The sequence below is a fragment of the Arvicanthis niloticus genome, chromosome 22, assembly GCF_011762505.2.
Source record: "Arvicanthis niloticus isolate mArvNil1 chromosome 22, mArvNil1.pat.X, whole genome shotgun sequence".
NCBI lineage: Eukaryota > Metazoa > Chordata > Mammalia > Rodentia > Muridae > Arvicanthis > Arvicanthis niloticus.
In genome coordinates this window covers 34,845,652-34,862,677 of record NC_133429.1, presented here as the reverse complement: position 1 = coordinate 34,862,677, position 17,026 = coordinate 34,845,652, and the positions used below count along the sequence as shown (strand labels likewise).

General features: G+C 38.0%; 1 protein-coding gene across 1 annotated transcript; it reads left to right on the top strand.

The window, feature by feature from the left end:
• The first annotated feature begins 590 nt into the window (after positions 1-590).
• Atxn7l3b (ataxin 7 like 3B) lies at positions 591-4,164 on the top strand. The gene has a single exon (XM_076920239.1). It carries the CDS (start codon positions 890-892, stop codon positions 1,181-1,183), a length of 294 nt encoding a protein of 97 aa, XP_076776354.1. The 5' UTR covers positions 591-889; the 3' UTR covers positions 1,184-4,164.
• Positions 4,165-17,026: the final 12,862 nt, after the last annotated feature.

Below are 17,026 nucleotides of genomic sequence, written 5' to 3'. Positions count from 1 at the left end.
TTTTATCTTGTAGCCCATTTGGAGACGTATATAACCATTTCTTTGCAATCATGCTGACTTAATGGTTTTATAAGTGAGATAAATGCCTTAGGTTTATTTGATCAATATATTTGAATTATGCCTTTAGTGTCAAGATTCTACTTGTTTTCATTCAAAGAAAGACTCAAAGATAAACTATAGGGCAATTTGTTTCCTTGCACCATCTAGTGGATTTAAATGACAACTGCGGCAGTACTGTAAATAATTGCAAGTCAAGCCTGTATGTCAAATTTGCAGTCGTGTGTGGATAAATATGCCTAAAATCATTATTTGATTGATTACACAACAGGACAAGTAATTATCATTCCTCCTTTTACGTAGAAAAAATCATTTAAACGCAGGCGAACTCATTAGCGAGCGTTTGAATCCTTAAACACAATAACATAGGATCGTCGATAGCATTTTATAAACCGAGCGAGCGACGAGCTAGACAGTTGTCCCCACCGGCTCTCACAGACCAACAGAGCTCCAAGACAACGGTCTGCGCCTGAGCCGAAGCCCGGCCTCCTCGCGGAGCCAGTGCGCAGGCGCAGCATCCGGGCGGAAGTGGGGGGGCGGGCCCAGACCGTCAGCGAGAGGAAGAGGCCAGAACGGCAACGGCGAGGCGCTGAGACGGTTTAGCGGCGAGTCAGGCTCTCGGGTGCAGCTCAGAATCCCGAACGCGGGTGTCGTCGGAGCCGAGCGAGCGTTGGGACTGCGGAGCAGCGGTTGCTGTCGCCGCGGACGCCGCCGTTGCCGACCCGGAGGACGCGGCCCGGAGAGGCCTTGCAGGCCTAGCGCGGCCCGCGGAGCCCGACCAGTGTGCCGTGAGTAAACCCAGCGCCCTCTGCACAGTCGCTTACCAGTTAAGATGGAGGAGATTTCGTTGGCCAACCTGGATACTAACAAGCTGGAGGCCATCGCCCAGGAGATCTATGTAGACCTGATAGAGGATTCCTGCCTGGGATTCTGCTTTGAGGTGCACCGGGCAGTCAAGTGTGGCTACTTCTACCTGGAGTTTGCAGACACTGGTAGCGTGAAGGATTTTGGCATTCAGCCAGTGGAAGACAAAGGAGCATGCCGCCTCCCTCTCTGCTCCCTTCCTGGAGAACCCGAGAGTGGGCCCCAGACGGAGCTGCAGCGTTCACCTCCAGAATTCCAGTAGTCACGACATGAGGGAGGGCGACAGTGACCAGGACAATAATATAGACTGGTCCCGTGGCTTGGAGGAATAAGCTAAGTTGGAGAGAAAATAAATAATAAAAGAAAAAGCAAACAAAAGTCCCATTTCCCCTTAAAGATCTTAGCATTCAAATACAAAAACAAGAAGACAGAAACAACAACAACAAACCCCCCCAAAAAAGGAGAATTTAGGAATCCGGGTCCATTTGAAAGGGTATCCAGTGCCAGCCCTGAAATCCTGCACAGGAGAAGGTCCAGAGGTGGCATGCTGTATTTTGAGCTCTATAAATACACGTGGATGTACAAGATCCCTGAACTGCCCTTAGTACACAGGTGAGCAGCTGTGTACCCAGCCTATAAAATTCTTTTGTTTCTCAGAATTTGCATCTGCTTGATGTCAAGGGCCTCCTGGGAAGTTTGGATGCTGTTGATGGTCAGGCCTTGATAAGTCGTGATAAGTCGGCTTCAGTGGACTGCTCTGATTTCTAAGCCTCCAATTGGGCCTCTTTGATACAAATAGAAGTCAGGTATGAGACTTTAATACTAAAAATATTAATTCCCTTTTGAATTTGGTGGGAATCCCTTGTGCCCTTGTCTACAAGAAGTTCAGAATCACCTGTTATCCAAAGGTCCAGCATTTTGTGGGGACAAGGCCTCGCCTTTGACTCATCAAAAGACTTGTCTTTCCATTCCACTGAGTGGCAAAGATTTGGCAAAGGACAAGGTGGTTTACAAACAGCTGAAGATTTTGTTTTGATGCTATGAGGATGAAGTATACCTCCATGATTGCATATCATCTCCACCTGGAAGACTCCTGTCTTGAATTATATACTGTGGACATAAGTTTGGTGGGACAGTCTTTTCCTACTTTTGAGTTACTGGTGATGTAACCAGCCCATGGGTCTGACTTGATCATTATGACAGGTCACTGTTCTCCAGTGGTACCACTGAACTACAGAAGGACATCATGGCCAAGCAGGAAGCTGTTTGAAAATTGAGCCAGGAGGGAACTTTTTCCATCTTCCTTCAATAATGTGAATGAGTTTAGTGCTAAGATCCCTGAAACAGGCCTGTTTTACCTGGTATGGTTGCAGATTCCCTTCTTCAATTGGGCAGTCAGACCTCTGCTATGATGAATAAGACTGTCTCCACCTTCTCTGCCCTCACAAATGGCAGTTCTGTCACTTGGTCCTCAGGACCTCCTTACAGCAGGGGCTGTGTTTTTGTTGTTGTTGTTGTTGGAAGTTGAAAGGTTGGGAATTTCCTGACTTTGGAGGCAGGGTTAGACATAAACAGGAAGTGAGTGGCATATCAAAACTGTTCTGTATTAGTCCCTAAATGGGGGTTTATGGAGGGTGGGAGTCCTGAGGTGAGCAGAAAAGAAAGGTGCTGCTTTATTTGAAATGTTTTCTTACCTCATTCTGTGCCCCAGTAAAGGGTCCAACCTCATCTGTTTGGCTTGGCCCTGTTCCTGTCACTGCTCCACTGCCTATCTGGTGCAGCTCATGATCCCAGGTGCTGCTTGCCACTCTAGGTTTTATCTTGACCAGTTTCAGCTCATCTTCCAGTGCACCTGCTCTGAAGCCTACACAAGTTTTCTTTTTCCTTTTGTTTTGTTGTCATTTTCTAACTTTTTACGTTCTTATGTTAGTTTTGTTTTACCTGTTTTTAGGGAAGCCTTTGAGGAGAATCTCATGGCTCCCTCTGTTTGGATTGGAATAACGAAAAAAAAAATTCTTTTTTAAATTTACAAGGCAGTGTCATGTCTAAGTGTTTCTCTTATATAAGCCTGCCTTGCTGGTATATCTCCCTGCCTTGTCAAAAGTTTTCTTCCCATTGCTACTTGGATACTGCAGAACCATGAATGCTAGCATACACAGGAAGGAGATGGTTCTGCTCCACTTTTCTATCCTTATTGTGTATGTATCTTCCTTCTCCCAAGAGCTATTTGAACTGTGTGGACTAATTTGGATTACTTTACTCAAGAGTTAAGGAAACTATAGTTCTTGGGCCTTGAGACTATCTGTTATTGCCTTCTCAGAGTTTTACAGCTCAGGGTTGAGGCCTAGTTACAGTTTAGATCTTTAGTCCAAGAATTGTGAGAACTTGAATAACACCTTGGCAGAAGCTAAAAACACTTTTAGAAGATACCTTGCTACATGAGTTCTTTTAAAACCTTCAATGAATTCTGGGGGAAAAAAAAAAAAAAAGCAGTCTGAGATTCCTGCTTATGTAAAGTACTTGGGAAACATGAAAGGGAGAAAGGCCATGGCCCACTCACTCTTGCCTTCAAATAAGGAGCTCAAATGTGACTTCAGTTTTCTTGCCTTTTCTGGTTAGAACATAAAGATGTGGGTGGTAGTTTGGGATAATGGTTTGTTCATATTACTTCCCTTTTTTGTTGTTTTTGATTTCTGTCTCCAACATTTCCATTAGGGCCATAGCTCCCCACTCTGTGTACATTAAAAGGTGGGTTCAGTCCAGCAATTATTGCCCTGAGAGAACAAACTACTTTTTTGGGAGCAATTGTTCTCCACCATATAGTTGACAGTGGTTAGGAACTCTCCCCTTCCCCTACCTTTCCTGTATCAGCAGAATTCTATCCTTCCTCTTCTATTAATTGTATTGACCACCCTGTAATCCTAATATGTATCTGAGTGTATGTATATGGGGGAAGGGGGTTCTTTAAATTTTCTGTGGTTCGTGGTTTTTTCTTCGTAAATTAGTTCCCACCACCGCATGCCCAGGAGCCACTACCTGGCATTATCGCATGCTGGGATCATTGGGGGAGGGTAGTGTGAAATTCACCACTGTCCTTTGTTTTGGAGATTCTTATTTTTTAATAAGTAATCCGTCCTATACAAATAGCTAATTAACTCTTGTGTTCCCCCTGCCCATATGGCTGCTGGTGTAAATAAATTGCATTTTCCCATTGCTAAACAATAATAAAATTTAAAAAAAATACTTTGACTTATCTTTTTAATGATATATTTGCCAGGGGTGGGCATAGTAAAATAAATGTTTTACTGCTCTTGAATCTTGGTACTTGAATGGGATGTACATCAGAGTCCATAGAGGAACTCTGTTCAGCTTTTCTTTCTTAATCCTTCAAATTTAGCTGTCTACACTAAAAAAATACATAAAATTCTCTTTTTCATATGAACTATGAAGACGGTTAAAAGACACAGTCCAGGCCTACTAATAATGGTGCGTTGTGGTAGTTTAACTTGTACAGAACTTGTTTTAGTATATATATCAGCAGCAAACTAATTTGACAAATGATACATAGCAGAAAATGCTTCTACCTCTATCGCTTTGTCCCACTCCTTCAGGTTTTTTATTTGCTTTTGAATAGTATATCTTAATTGTAATCTACAGTTTGAGCATTTTCTAGAAATTCTACATAAAATTTAGTTCTGATCAAAGTCACTATGTTCTACCCAGCTTTCTAATTCATTAGAGTTGAAGGTGGGAAATAGACAAGTCAAAAAGTCATGGGAATGGGACCAGAGTAGGAAATTTTTGAATACTTCAAATAGCCTTCAGACATGTAATATGGTATCCAACCTTCTTCTCCATGATCATGAGTTATAATTAAATGCAATTGACCACTTAAGACCTGCAGTCATATTTGTTGACATATTGTTTTAAAAAAAAAAAAATGGGGGGAAAAGCTCTGTAAAAGGTCATGTGAAGAGTTTACTATGTAAAATCCAAAAAAAAAAAAAAAAAAAAAACCCTCAATTTTCCTTAGATTTTATTTAGGAATTGGCTATTAAGTTTGTATTTAAATTATCTGATGCAAACATCCTATTTTGTAGAATTAATATAGTTAGTCCTTCATTTTCTAAAATGATACAAAGTCCAAGTATGTTCTATAGGTAATATGAAAAGATATCAAATAGTTCATATCTCTGTATGCTGGATTTAGTCATCTCAAGTTACTTGAAGTAGTAAGGATTCAGGAAAACTTGCTCTGCAGGCATTAATGATAACTGCCCTCTGAACCTTACTTGTCAATATCTGTTTTGTTCATTTATTTAACAAATGAAGAGCTAGTATCTACTTAAACACAATGAAAGTGTTTTTCACATTAATGCTGAAAAGTTACATTAACAAAGTGTCAGCTCTCTGCTTGAGATAATCTTTAAAAGTTTACTGTGCTGGAGAAGGTATGTCATATTTTAACAGATGTTCTTGATAGTACTTGGGAGGAGAATGGTAATAGGATGTAACCATCGAAAATATATTGCACAAAAAACTGAAAGGCCTTGGAATTTAGTTTCTTTTCCCAATTTTAAAACATTTCTAGTCCTATTTGAGCCTCATTGGAAATATGTGTGCTAAAAATAAGAGTTGTTAAAATTGACTTTAGAATTGAAAATGGCATGTATCTTGCTGGCACCTGAAAGTTATTACCAGGACTAAACCCTGTGACAGAAACAAACTTAAGATGCAGATAGTGGGACTCTTAAGCCAGGACTCACTTGCTGAAATAAATTAGTAAAAAAGAATTAAGTTTTTAAAACTGTGTAGTGAAAAAATAAAAGAAAGCATGATTTTTAATAACTTTATGATAGTAGATTTGAGAATGAAAATAAATGTTTAAAATACAACTTGTCAAAGGTGATTTAAACCAGGCATGGTAGTCTTGGCTGTAACTCAGCTCCCTAAGGAGAAGTGAAGTTTGATTATCAGGAGTTCAAAGGTAGCCTTAACTGCATAATGATTTCAGTCACTCTAGGTTAAGATTTATGTGACAAGTGCTGTGAAAGAATAGGTAACTATGTAACAGGTTTTAATTCACATTTAACAAATATTTTACATATTATGACTTTATTTCAGAATTACATATTGTCATTCTGATAAGCTGATATAATTAGGGAATAGTATTAACCATAAGCGATAACAATCTCATTTATCTGCAGGTTAATAACTTAGTGTAAAAAGCTAACATTTTTTTAAATACAGTACAGCTTTATAAACGTGTATAGGGAGAAATATTTAAAGGTAACAAAATAAATATTATATCTAATCAAAACTTGTTCATGAAATCAGAAATAAGCAAACAACCAGTTTTGCTGTCTTAAAAGATAGGTGTTATGAAGAAAATAATTATAAATATTTATTATAGTTATGAAATTTACAAATGTCTAGAGTAAAGAACAACTCATAAGAAAATATCTAAGTGAACAGAAGGCTATGAAAAGCTCCTGTTAAGTTCAGAGGTAGGTAAGCTAGAATCAAACGGCACAGCAGTTCGCTACATTCAGTGTGGTAGACTGAAATGACAGTGACCACACTCAGCACATTCCCACTGGATGCCACATCGACAGACATGCTCACACAGTGTTCATTGCTACTCTTTCACAATAGGGAGGAAATGAAATCATACTAGATGCCCATCAACAGATAAATGGAGAATGAAAATATGCCGCAGAATGAAATTTATTGAGCTATGTATCGAGATAAATTTGTTAAAAGAGCTTATTGAAGAAAATTACGGAATTGGCATAGAAATGGGTGGAACTGGAAAGCATTCAATGGGGTAACCTAGAAAGTGTCTCATTGATGATAAAGGTTTTAGAGAAGGGCGAGAAAAGAGTAGAGGTTGGGGGCAGGGACTCAGCAAAAATGGATAAAAGGATAGTCAATTCTCCCAGTCAAATGGAATAGATTTAAACCACAGCGAGTGTACAGCAAAGGCCTTCCTGTCTTCGCCACAAAAAAAGGCAAGCACCTACCATCACGCTCAGCTTGTAATACCAAGTCCAAGAGAAGTAAAAACAGGGGGAAAAAAAAGAAATTTATGAAAAATGTAGACACCATTTTGAAAGTGCAGTAATAGGCCCTGTTGAAATAGCTATATCCATGTGGAAAGGATGGGCAGGCATGATGCAATGAAGTACCTAAGTAGGTTGTACCTCCCCGTCTTCAGAGAGAAGAGATGAGAAACCGAGAGACAATGACAGCCCAAGGTGAAATAAATCTGTCAACATCATGTTGTTTCTTTGCGTTTCCTTGTACTGAAAGTTAAGTATGGATTAACAGTTGTCCTTTGTGATACCTGACTCTGTCCTTCAATAGTTTAACAAAACTTGAACTCAGCAATAAACATTTCATTAGGAATTTCATCTGTACCCTCATATTTATACCTAATTATTTACTAGGATTGTTTTCTGTAGTTAACTTTTTTGCCTAATGATACTGAATTGGGACCACTTTCTTGTGAATATTATTGGGTACAGAATAAAACTTCTATAAATGAAACCTTTAAAAAATAACTGAATTTTAACACAAAGGACAAGAAAACACCAGGGAGATCATGCCCATTACTTCAGTTCTTTCTGGCCAGTGTGTGTACCTAAGCTCAGATCTCCAGTGACGACATAGAAAGTGAGGTACAGTGACACCTGTAATCTCAGACAATAAAGTGCAGAACAGTCAAGGAAAGACACCCAACATCAACCTCTACCTAGCATATCCCAGCATGCACAGGGCACATCCCTACACTAGCAGGAACATACACTGCACACAACACAAAACTGAATAAAAACTGAAAAGAGTGTACGAACATAGTATTGAATACCAAAGGAATAGCCCTTCTAGACATGAAATATAAACAAAAATAATGGGAAAATGGGAAAAGCAGTTAAATCAAACTGATAAGGGACAAATTAGAAAGAGACAGCTGTCACAGAACAGTAACTGGTCTTGCTGTCTTGTCTCCCAGTGATAATCCAACATACTATAGTAGCAGATAAGGAAGTGTGTAGAGGAAGGGAGGGATGGGGGAAGAGAGGAAAGTGAAAAGAGGAAGGAAAAGAAGAAACTGAAAATAAAGTTTGAAACAGGAAGAAAAGAGGGAGGGAGGGAGGGAGAGGAGGGACTGAACGAACAGTGGAAATGGAAATGGGTTAGATCAGGTGATGGCTGACCACAGCCATGGGGGCATGACTCACACTCTATAAAGTCTGTGGATAATCAGCGAGAGGAACTCAGTCAAAGAGAGAAATTGCCAATATAAAACAAGGAAGTTCATTTAAACGGGACAGATAGTATATCAAACAAGTAAAGCTGCAAGTCAACTTGATGACTAAATACAGATCACAGGTATTTCAAAATATTGATGTCCATAAGCATAAAAAGTTGAGTGGCAAGCACAACTTTCAGTGCTCCCAATGCCCTGGTTATTCAAGCCCAACATGAGTTTAAATACCATTATGAAGGAAATTTACAAATTAATTAAAATATCAAATCAATTGGCTTCAAATATGTGCAGTATTTGGGTGGGCTTGACCCAATCACTCATTTAAGCCGAGAACTGTCATATGGTAAGTGATGGCTGTTTTAAGTAACACATTAAGAGACTAATAATAATAATAATAATAATAATAATAATAATAATAAGCTCATCAGAATTGAAGGGCTGTGCCTCACCAAAGGAAGGGAAAGACCATCTGCTGTCATGTTATTGTGCACAAGAAGGCAGCAAACTAGGCATTGTACTTAAATACTGGTTTGACTATTTTTCTGATACTTCTAACACTGAAAATAAGAGGTTTTTGTTTTTACTCTTTGACCCATATTGTTGACATTTAATGAGATCCCCAATCTTTAAATTTATTGTTTGAAAATTATGCAGTTTCAGCTTCTATGGTTAGGTTTGGGGTTCCTTAAAATCTAAGGGTGTACATATTGATAGTGTTTCTTTCATTAAGCAACTCCAGAGATACTGTTACTTATCTTCTCTTTGAATAATTAAAATCCAGAGATTACTAGTTATGAAAAATAAGTTGATTTTCCACAGATAACTTGAAAACAGAACACAAAGGTATGGCTGTGTTCTTGAGGCAGTGTTTTTGGAAGTTTATAAAAGTTTTAGAAGAAAAGTGTCTGTAGCAAAGGGGGAGAGACAGAGAAACAGATTTGGTGAAATAAAAATGATTAAGCAATAACCGAGGAGAGGAGGTACTGGCTGAATTTACAGCAGTGACAAAAATTTTGGAATGAATTCCGTAAGTGGGACAACATCCAATATAAGGAAAAGAAAGTTCTCGAACAATATAATCAAAATATGTCTTCTAATGCTTGACCATCTATTGACTAGTGACTTGGGAAAGATCATTTTTAATGAATGTAGACTGTGTTTAGAATAAGGGAAGTAGCACTATGTTTTATTCTTAGAATGGGTGAATAAGTTTCAGCCTAAGGGAAGGTAACATCTGTAAGTAAAGAGTTTGCTAAGACACTTAGTTATGCTGAGAATTGGAGGAGTTGTTAGAATGGATTTGTCCGTGTAAATCAGTGGTCCACGACCCCTTTGGGGGTCATGTATCAGATATCCTACATATCATATATTTACATTATAATTCATAATACCAAAATTATATTTATGAAGCAGCAACAAAAAATAATTTTATGGTTGGGGATTACCACCACATGAAAAACTATATTAAAGTGTCTCAACATTAGGAAAGGTTGAGAACCAGTGAGTAGATGAAGAACTCAGTAAGGTTGTAAGAGGTAAGTAGAGTTAAGGGGGAGGTGTTTGAACTGGTGTGTGAGAAGAGCATGTGGGAAGGGAGGGAGAGAAGTAGGGAGAGAGGGAGGGGGAAACAGAGAGAGAGAGAGAGAGAGAGAGAGAGAGAGAGAGAGAGAGAGAGAGAGAGAGAGAGAGAGAGAGAGAGAGACTTTAAAGGTTAGGATCATTTCATTCACAGAAATGTGCTCACAACATAAAACCTGCATCTTCCCCCTGACCATCATTTTGTGTTTGCTCTTTCTTGGCATTGTCAGTAGATGATAAACTCTCTTACTGGCATAGACCCTTTACATTTGAAGTGAAGAAATGATAAAGAAATTATTCCAAGAAGGTGTGAGAAAGCAGTCTCTGACTAACATCACTTCTCTTATGTGCATGGTTAACGTTACATATGTCAGATGAAGTGTTTCTGGTCTCCCAGCTTACAGCCCCTCTGTCTCTCTTCATGCACTCACACGCACACACACACATACACACACGCACACATGCACATGCATGCACACACGCACACACAGGTTTAGGACAGCCCTGAGATAAGGAGTTCAGAGTAATTTAGTTCATACACTTTTTATCTTGATGCTGTGTAAATGATTATAGAACACGTCCTGCTTAGCAACCAGCTCCTTCTGCAGTTTCAAGCTACCCACGTCGGACTCTTGAGTATTCCCCTTACAGCTACATTTTCATTCTGTACTCAAATCGCTTTTGTGATTTCTTCTTGGTTTTGTATTCAATAAGTGAGTATTTATAATGTCACATGGAAATGGTCTTTATGATCCAGTGTGTTATTTCTTTCAAATTTCACATTTTCTACTTCAAGGAAAAGGCACAGTATGCTTTTCACTTTCAGTATAATGGTTCTTTAGAATCTTGTGTACATTTGGGCTGGAGAGATGGCTCAGTCATTAAAGGCTAGGCTCACAACCAAAAATATAAGAATCTTGCTTAAATTTAATAAACCTGTTGCCTTTTGAGTTTATATAAATCCTCTTTGAGTGTTTACTACCTTATGCATGGTTTGGTGTTACACAATATACCTCTATAAGTCTTGTGTCCCAGGAAGATAATAGAGATAGATGGCAGACAGACAGACAGACAGACAGACAGACAGACAGATGGGAGATACAATGGCTTACTAGCTTGTGGTCCAGATAGTCCAACAATGGATGTCTACAAAGGTAAAGGCCAAGAATGCAGTAGCTCTTCAGTCTAGGAAGCTGGATGTCACAGCTGGTCACCAGTATGTGCCAGAATCTTGAAGAAGTGGGCTTTCATGTCAGTTAAAGAACAGACTGCTGACAAAGTGACAGCAAGCAGGCAGAGTTTCTTTTTCTACCTCCTTTGTGTAGGCTTGCAGCTCATGGTGTGGCCCAAATTAAAGGTGTGTCTTCTCACCTCTGATGATCTGAATTAAGGGTTATCATCCCACCTCAAAGGTCCAGATTTGAAGTAGGTCTTCCCAGTTCAAATGACTGAGCTAAGCAAAACAATTTCTTTCACAGGTGTTTCCAGACATGTTTAGGTTTCAGTTAATTCCAGAAGTAGTCAAGTAGAAAACCAAGAATGGGTCTCATGGTGTTTCCTTTTTTTTTTTTTTTTTTTTTTTTTCTGTTTTGAGCAGGGTGATTGTGAGCATTGCTGGAAAAGGTATTTGTCGAGAATGATGTAGAATCCTTCATATAAATTATATATATATATATATATATATATATATATATATATATATATATATAAATATATATATGGCTGGGTCACTTGGAAGATTCAATTTCAGCTTTTTAACGGTTCTCTACACTGATTTCCAGAGTGTCTACACCACCTTGCATTCTGGTTCCTCTTTGTCCACAATCTTGCCAGCATTTACTGGAGATGTTTGGTTGATATGAGCCATTCTGACTGAAGTGGGATGAAAACTCAGCTACATTACGTTTGTATAATTATCATCTAGGTCACACTTTCAATAGTGACTTGGAAGCCAAAAGATCTGTCTGTCCATACAGTATGTCATAAAGATATTTAAGCCATGTTGTTAATATACTTGCTGGAGAAATTAAAGTTACAGTAGAAACTCAAATTAAAATATTTGCATCAGAGATCTATTGTTGTTCTCCAGGAAAATCTTTAAGAGGCAAAAGACAAATTGATATGTTACACAAAACTATTCTTGAAGGCACTAGGGGTGCAGCTTACTCAGAGAACACTTGCATAGCATGCATGAAGCCCTGGGTGCCATATGAGAACCTAAGCCCATGCTATGCTGACATGTATCACATCTTGGAAAGAACTTGAAACCATTATTTTGTGTTAAACAAGCCATGTACAAAACTCAGCACGCTGCAATTATTTCTGCATTCTATTGCCAGGGCTTTAGTCCGAACTTTCCAACTACATTATTTCATTCTTTTTCATGTTCTATGCTCTGTGTGATTAGTCATTAAATTCTGTTTCTTCCTCTAGTTTGTATTATATACATTTATTTCTTCTAATTTTCCAGTGTTATCCTTACCAGTTTGGTAGCAACACCCAAATTATCTACCTGTTTCCTCTTGTGGATCTAACTATTCCAGGCCCATGTTGCTCAAACGAGAAACCAACTTGCCCTCTCTAGTTCTTAAAGAATAAACTGGGTCTGCTCCAGTCTTACATTACAGACTCCTCACAAAGTGATTCTTTCCAGTCTACCTCAGTTTTACAGCTCTGACCTCCATCATATTTACCTTCTTCATTAAGCTATATACATATATAATATTATATATTACTATTTTACATATTATTTATATATTAGAATATATTATGTGTTTTATTATATATCATTATATATCACATATATATATTTGTTGGCTTCAAAGGCATTGCCCAATCTTCCTTAATTTTATCTCTGTCTGACTTATAAACAGACATTCCTTAGTCCTCAACTTGGGCAAATGAAATTGTAAGTTACTGAATTTATACCTCAGTTCTCCCACAAACTCAATTTTCTGACTCCTAGAAACTCCACCAGCTTCATACAAGACAACCCTGCCATGATTTCCATTAAAACTCCTTTGTGTTCATTACCCTACAAGTTATCATGTTTTTCTTTATGTCTACACAATTCTAACATAACTCTTACTAAGTTAATAGTCTCAACCTTCCTAGCATTGGATACAGGAATGTATTTTCTCTACTCCTGTAGATTAGGGATTATAAAATACAGTGGATCCAAAGTACAGTACAGAATGAATTTATTAAGCTGGGCATCAGAACAACACTAGGTGTATAAGTCAGACGTATGCAGCTTTTGAATGAAATCTGCAACTTACATGACAAACCAAGACATACATACACTAGGAAAGTAAATTACTTTCATCTTCACTCATATATCATGGTCCTGTGTTTTAGTTCAAATAATATATCAAATAATAAACAGAATTTTTTGTTTAGCTCTGTACCCCATTTTTAATAGGGTTATTTGGTTGTCTGGAGTCTAATTTCTTGAGTTCTTTGTATATATTGGATATTAGCACTCTATCTGATCTAGGATTGGTAATGATCTTTTCCCAATCTGTAGGTTGCTGTTTTGTCTTATTGACAGTGTCTTTTGCCTTACAGAAGCTTTGCAATTTTATGAGGTCCCATTTGTCAGTTCTTGATCTTAGAGCAAAGGCCAAAGATGGAATAGCAGACTCCACATGATTGGACTGTAAGCGATACAATGTGACATGTATTTTTAATGGTAAGTTATAAGGTGAGTTATAAAGTGAACAAATTTATAGGATGCATAATATTTTTTGAAACATCCATAGAACTTCTATTGTTTGCTATTCTTGTTTGCTAATTATTTTCATTTGTTTGGTTGATTGTTTTAGAGACAGTGTCTCATGCTGCAGGTGAGCTTAGCTCAAACTGGCTGTAATCCTTTTGGCCTCAGCCTTCTGAGTGTAGGGTTCCAGGAACATGCCAGTAAGCCCAGCTACAGAATCTTCCATTGGAAGAGAGTAGGAAACAAGTATTGTGCCAAAAATGAAGGCAAATTCCAGCCAGAGTGGAGCTACTGTCTCCTTCCCCAGCTCTTTTCTCCACCCGGAAAGGAGTAACCTGTATTGCCACAGAACACATGTGGCATGTAAGTAAATAGTTTGGTGATATCAATTTGAATAGAGTAAAATCAAGAAAACCGAACACGGAAACATAAACGAACATTTGCAGCCTTTTGCAACGGGTAAGTCGCTATATGAAGAACTTGAACTTGACTGTATACTTCTTTAATATGCTTTCAAATATACAGGAAGTTTGTGTGAAATAGAGGGCACTTTAAAGGGTCTAATAAAAAGTGAGTTTTGATGCTAGTAAAATAAAAAGATGATTCTGATGGCATGCTGTGCTGAATGTGAAAGATTTTATGGTTTTACAGTGATGAGTTCCTTGTGTCGTGGATTATTTACCATTTTATGGGTATGCTCATCCATGGAATAGTTGCTTTGTTTTTACCTTTTTTTTTTTTTCTTTAACCGATGGAAAAAATGAAATTTAATTACATTTGGGCACTTTCTTATTCTATAATAATTTCAAAGAACTACTTCTTAGAGGAATAAAAATGAGAAAAAAATACATTACACTGCATACTTACACAATAAAAAAAAAAAAAACATTTTCTCTTAGAAAAAAACATGGTTATAACTCCTAATCATGATTCCACATAAAACACTTGATATTTTTATAATATTTTTCAATGGCTATAGAAGTATACTTCTTTAGAGTTCTTGAGACATGAAAAACTGTACATTTAAATTTTTAACATGGCATATATTATACATCTGTGCACATACCAATTTAGAGTTCCATTCCTACTTCTAATATTATTGAAATAAATACAAATACCAGTGTTCTCATTCAGATTAAATAACAATTAGGATTAATTTAACTGACTTACTGGATATTTTTTATAACATTCCATTTCTAGGTTCTAATATATTCTATATGAAAAGTGGATACTTTGCTGTATTTGATGCTCTTTTATGGTTAAATTCTTGGGATAACGTAGTCTGTCTAAACTACAAGTTAATCTTACTTTTATTTTATACAAACACTACAATTGAAAGGCATCAAACATTTGAAGCAATTGTATATCATTTTGTAGTTAGTAATGAATGGTGTTAATATGTGACATGATCCCCAGTTTGCCAGACCTTTCATAATAGAAAAATCAAATACAACACATTAAATGCAATTAATTTGTTCATTAATGCTTAACTGTAAAGTCTGAACCATTTGTAACTATTTTCTGCATTAGTATCACAATTGTTCTGTGGTTGAAGGTGTGGGATATGAAGGAGAGACAGTGAACAGTGGACATTCAGCTTGGTTTGGCTCAGATGTCTCGAGTATGAAACAAGCACATTTTTCTCTGATTGAGTAGTCATGGTCTATCCTTGGTACTTCCTTTAGGTCCCTAGGAGAGTTTTAAAATGTAAAATTTATTAACAAAAATGGTTGAAATGTAATCATCTAGTTAAAATCATCTAGTTTCATAGTTTTTAAATATCTATTGATAAAACTACAGTTATTGACAAAACAATAATGCATTCTTAAAATAAATGATATCTCAAAAAAGAAACAAGACACAACAAAACCCCCTAAAATTAGAAAAATAAAACCATATCCAAAGAGAACAATAAAAGACCAAAGCACCACCAAACTGTAACCAAATAAACACACACACACACACACACACACACACACACACACACACACAAATCCACAAACAATGGAATCCAAATATAAGTTGATCAACAACTCCTGAACATATGACATGTCTTGGTGTGGTTGATATATGTTGCAGGATATTTGACCACTCTGTGAACCCCAAGATTGTGTTATTTACTGGGGGGAGGAGTTGTTTCTAGTTAAGGTGTGGCTAACTCTTAGTACACACTTTGAATCCCAAACAATGAAAATAAAGTTAATTTGTAGAAGGAAGCACCCGTGCTTGAAAGTGAATGAGTGGCAGACAAAGTGATGAATTAGCTAAAGATCTGACAGAATAGCATATATCCAACTCTCAACAGAAGAGAGAGGAAAGGGAAGCTAATTGAGGGGCAGTGCAGAGGGAGAGAGGAGGCAGCTTTACAAGGGGAGTTTCAGAGAGACAGGTTGAAGACAAAACAAGCTAGACATAAATGAAGACAGAATGAGTCAGAGAATGAGACAGACCCAGAAGATGAGAACAGGTTGTCAGAGTAACTATGAGGCCAAGCGGAGTAAGAAGTCCAGAGGCAGAGAGAGAAGCCAAATCCAATCAGGAAGCTTGGAGAGGAGTTTGAGCCAGGACGGCTGAGCTGAATCACCTAAACAGAGTTCAGAAAGAGCCAGAAAGGGTAAACATATTCAGCAGTTAATCTCAGAGGCTGAAAACACTCTAGGCCTAGATAAGATTTTGCAGAGGTTAGAAGCTTTCAAGGAGCTGAAAGGGTTGGTGGCCCCATGAGAAGAACAAAAGTACCAACCAACCAGAGCTCCCCAGGATCTAAACCACCAGCCTGGGAGCACATAGGGAGGGACCCATGACTCCAGCTGTATATGTAGGGGAGGATGGCCTTGTCAGGCATAGGTGAAAGAGGAGATCCATGAAGGCTGAACACCGAGTGGGGGAGGGGGAATTCGAGGGTGGGGAGGTGGGAGTGGGGAGTAGGTGGGGACACACCCTCATAGAAGCAGGAGGAGGGGGGATGGGATAAGGTGTTTCTGGGTGGTGTGGGGAATGGGGTAAGGGGATAAAATCTAAAATGTAAATATAATAGCCAATAAAAAGTGTCAAAAAAAAAGAAGAAGAAGAAGAAGAAGAAGAAGAAGGAGGAGGAGGAGGAGGAGGAGGAGGAGGAGGAGGAGGAGGAGGAGGAGGAGGAGGAGGAGGAGGAGGAGGAGAAGAAGAAGAAGAAGAAGAAGAAGAAGAAGAAGAAGAAGAAGAAGAAGAAGAAGAAGAAGAAGAAGAAGAAGAAGAAGAAGAGGAGGAGGAGGCAGAAGCAGCAGCAGCAGCAGCAGCTTTCAGGGATATACCTAGGTTAGCAGACAGAGGCAATAAGCTTCCAAGATGACAACTTTGGGTGAATAAAAGATACTTTTACAGATATACCCAGTATCATTCTATTGGTGAAAACCAATTTTTCCCTCTTCCACAAGATATATAACAATTCAGCTATTAACTTTCACTATAGTTACTAGGTTTTCATTAATTATTTAAAAATAAAATAGAATAAGATAAGACAAAATCTATTACAACACATTTGGCAAGACAATTAATTA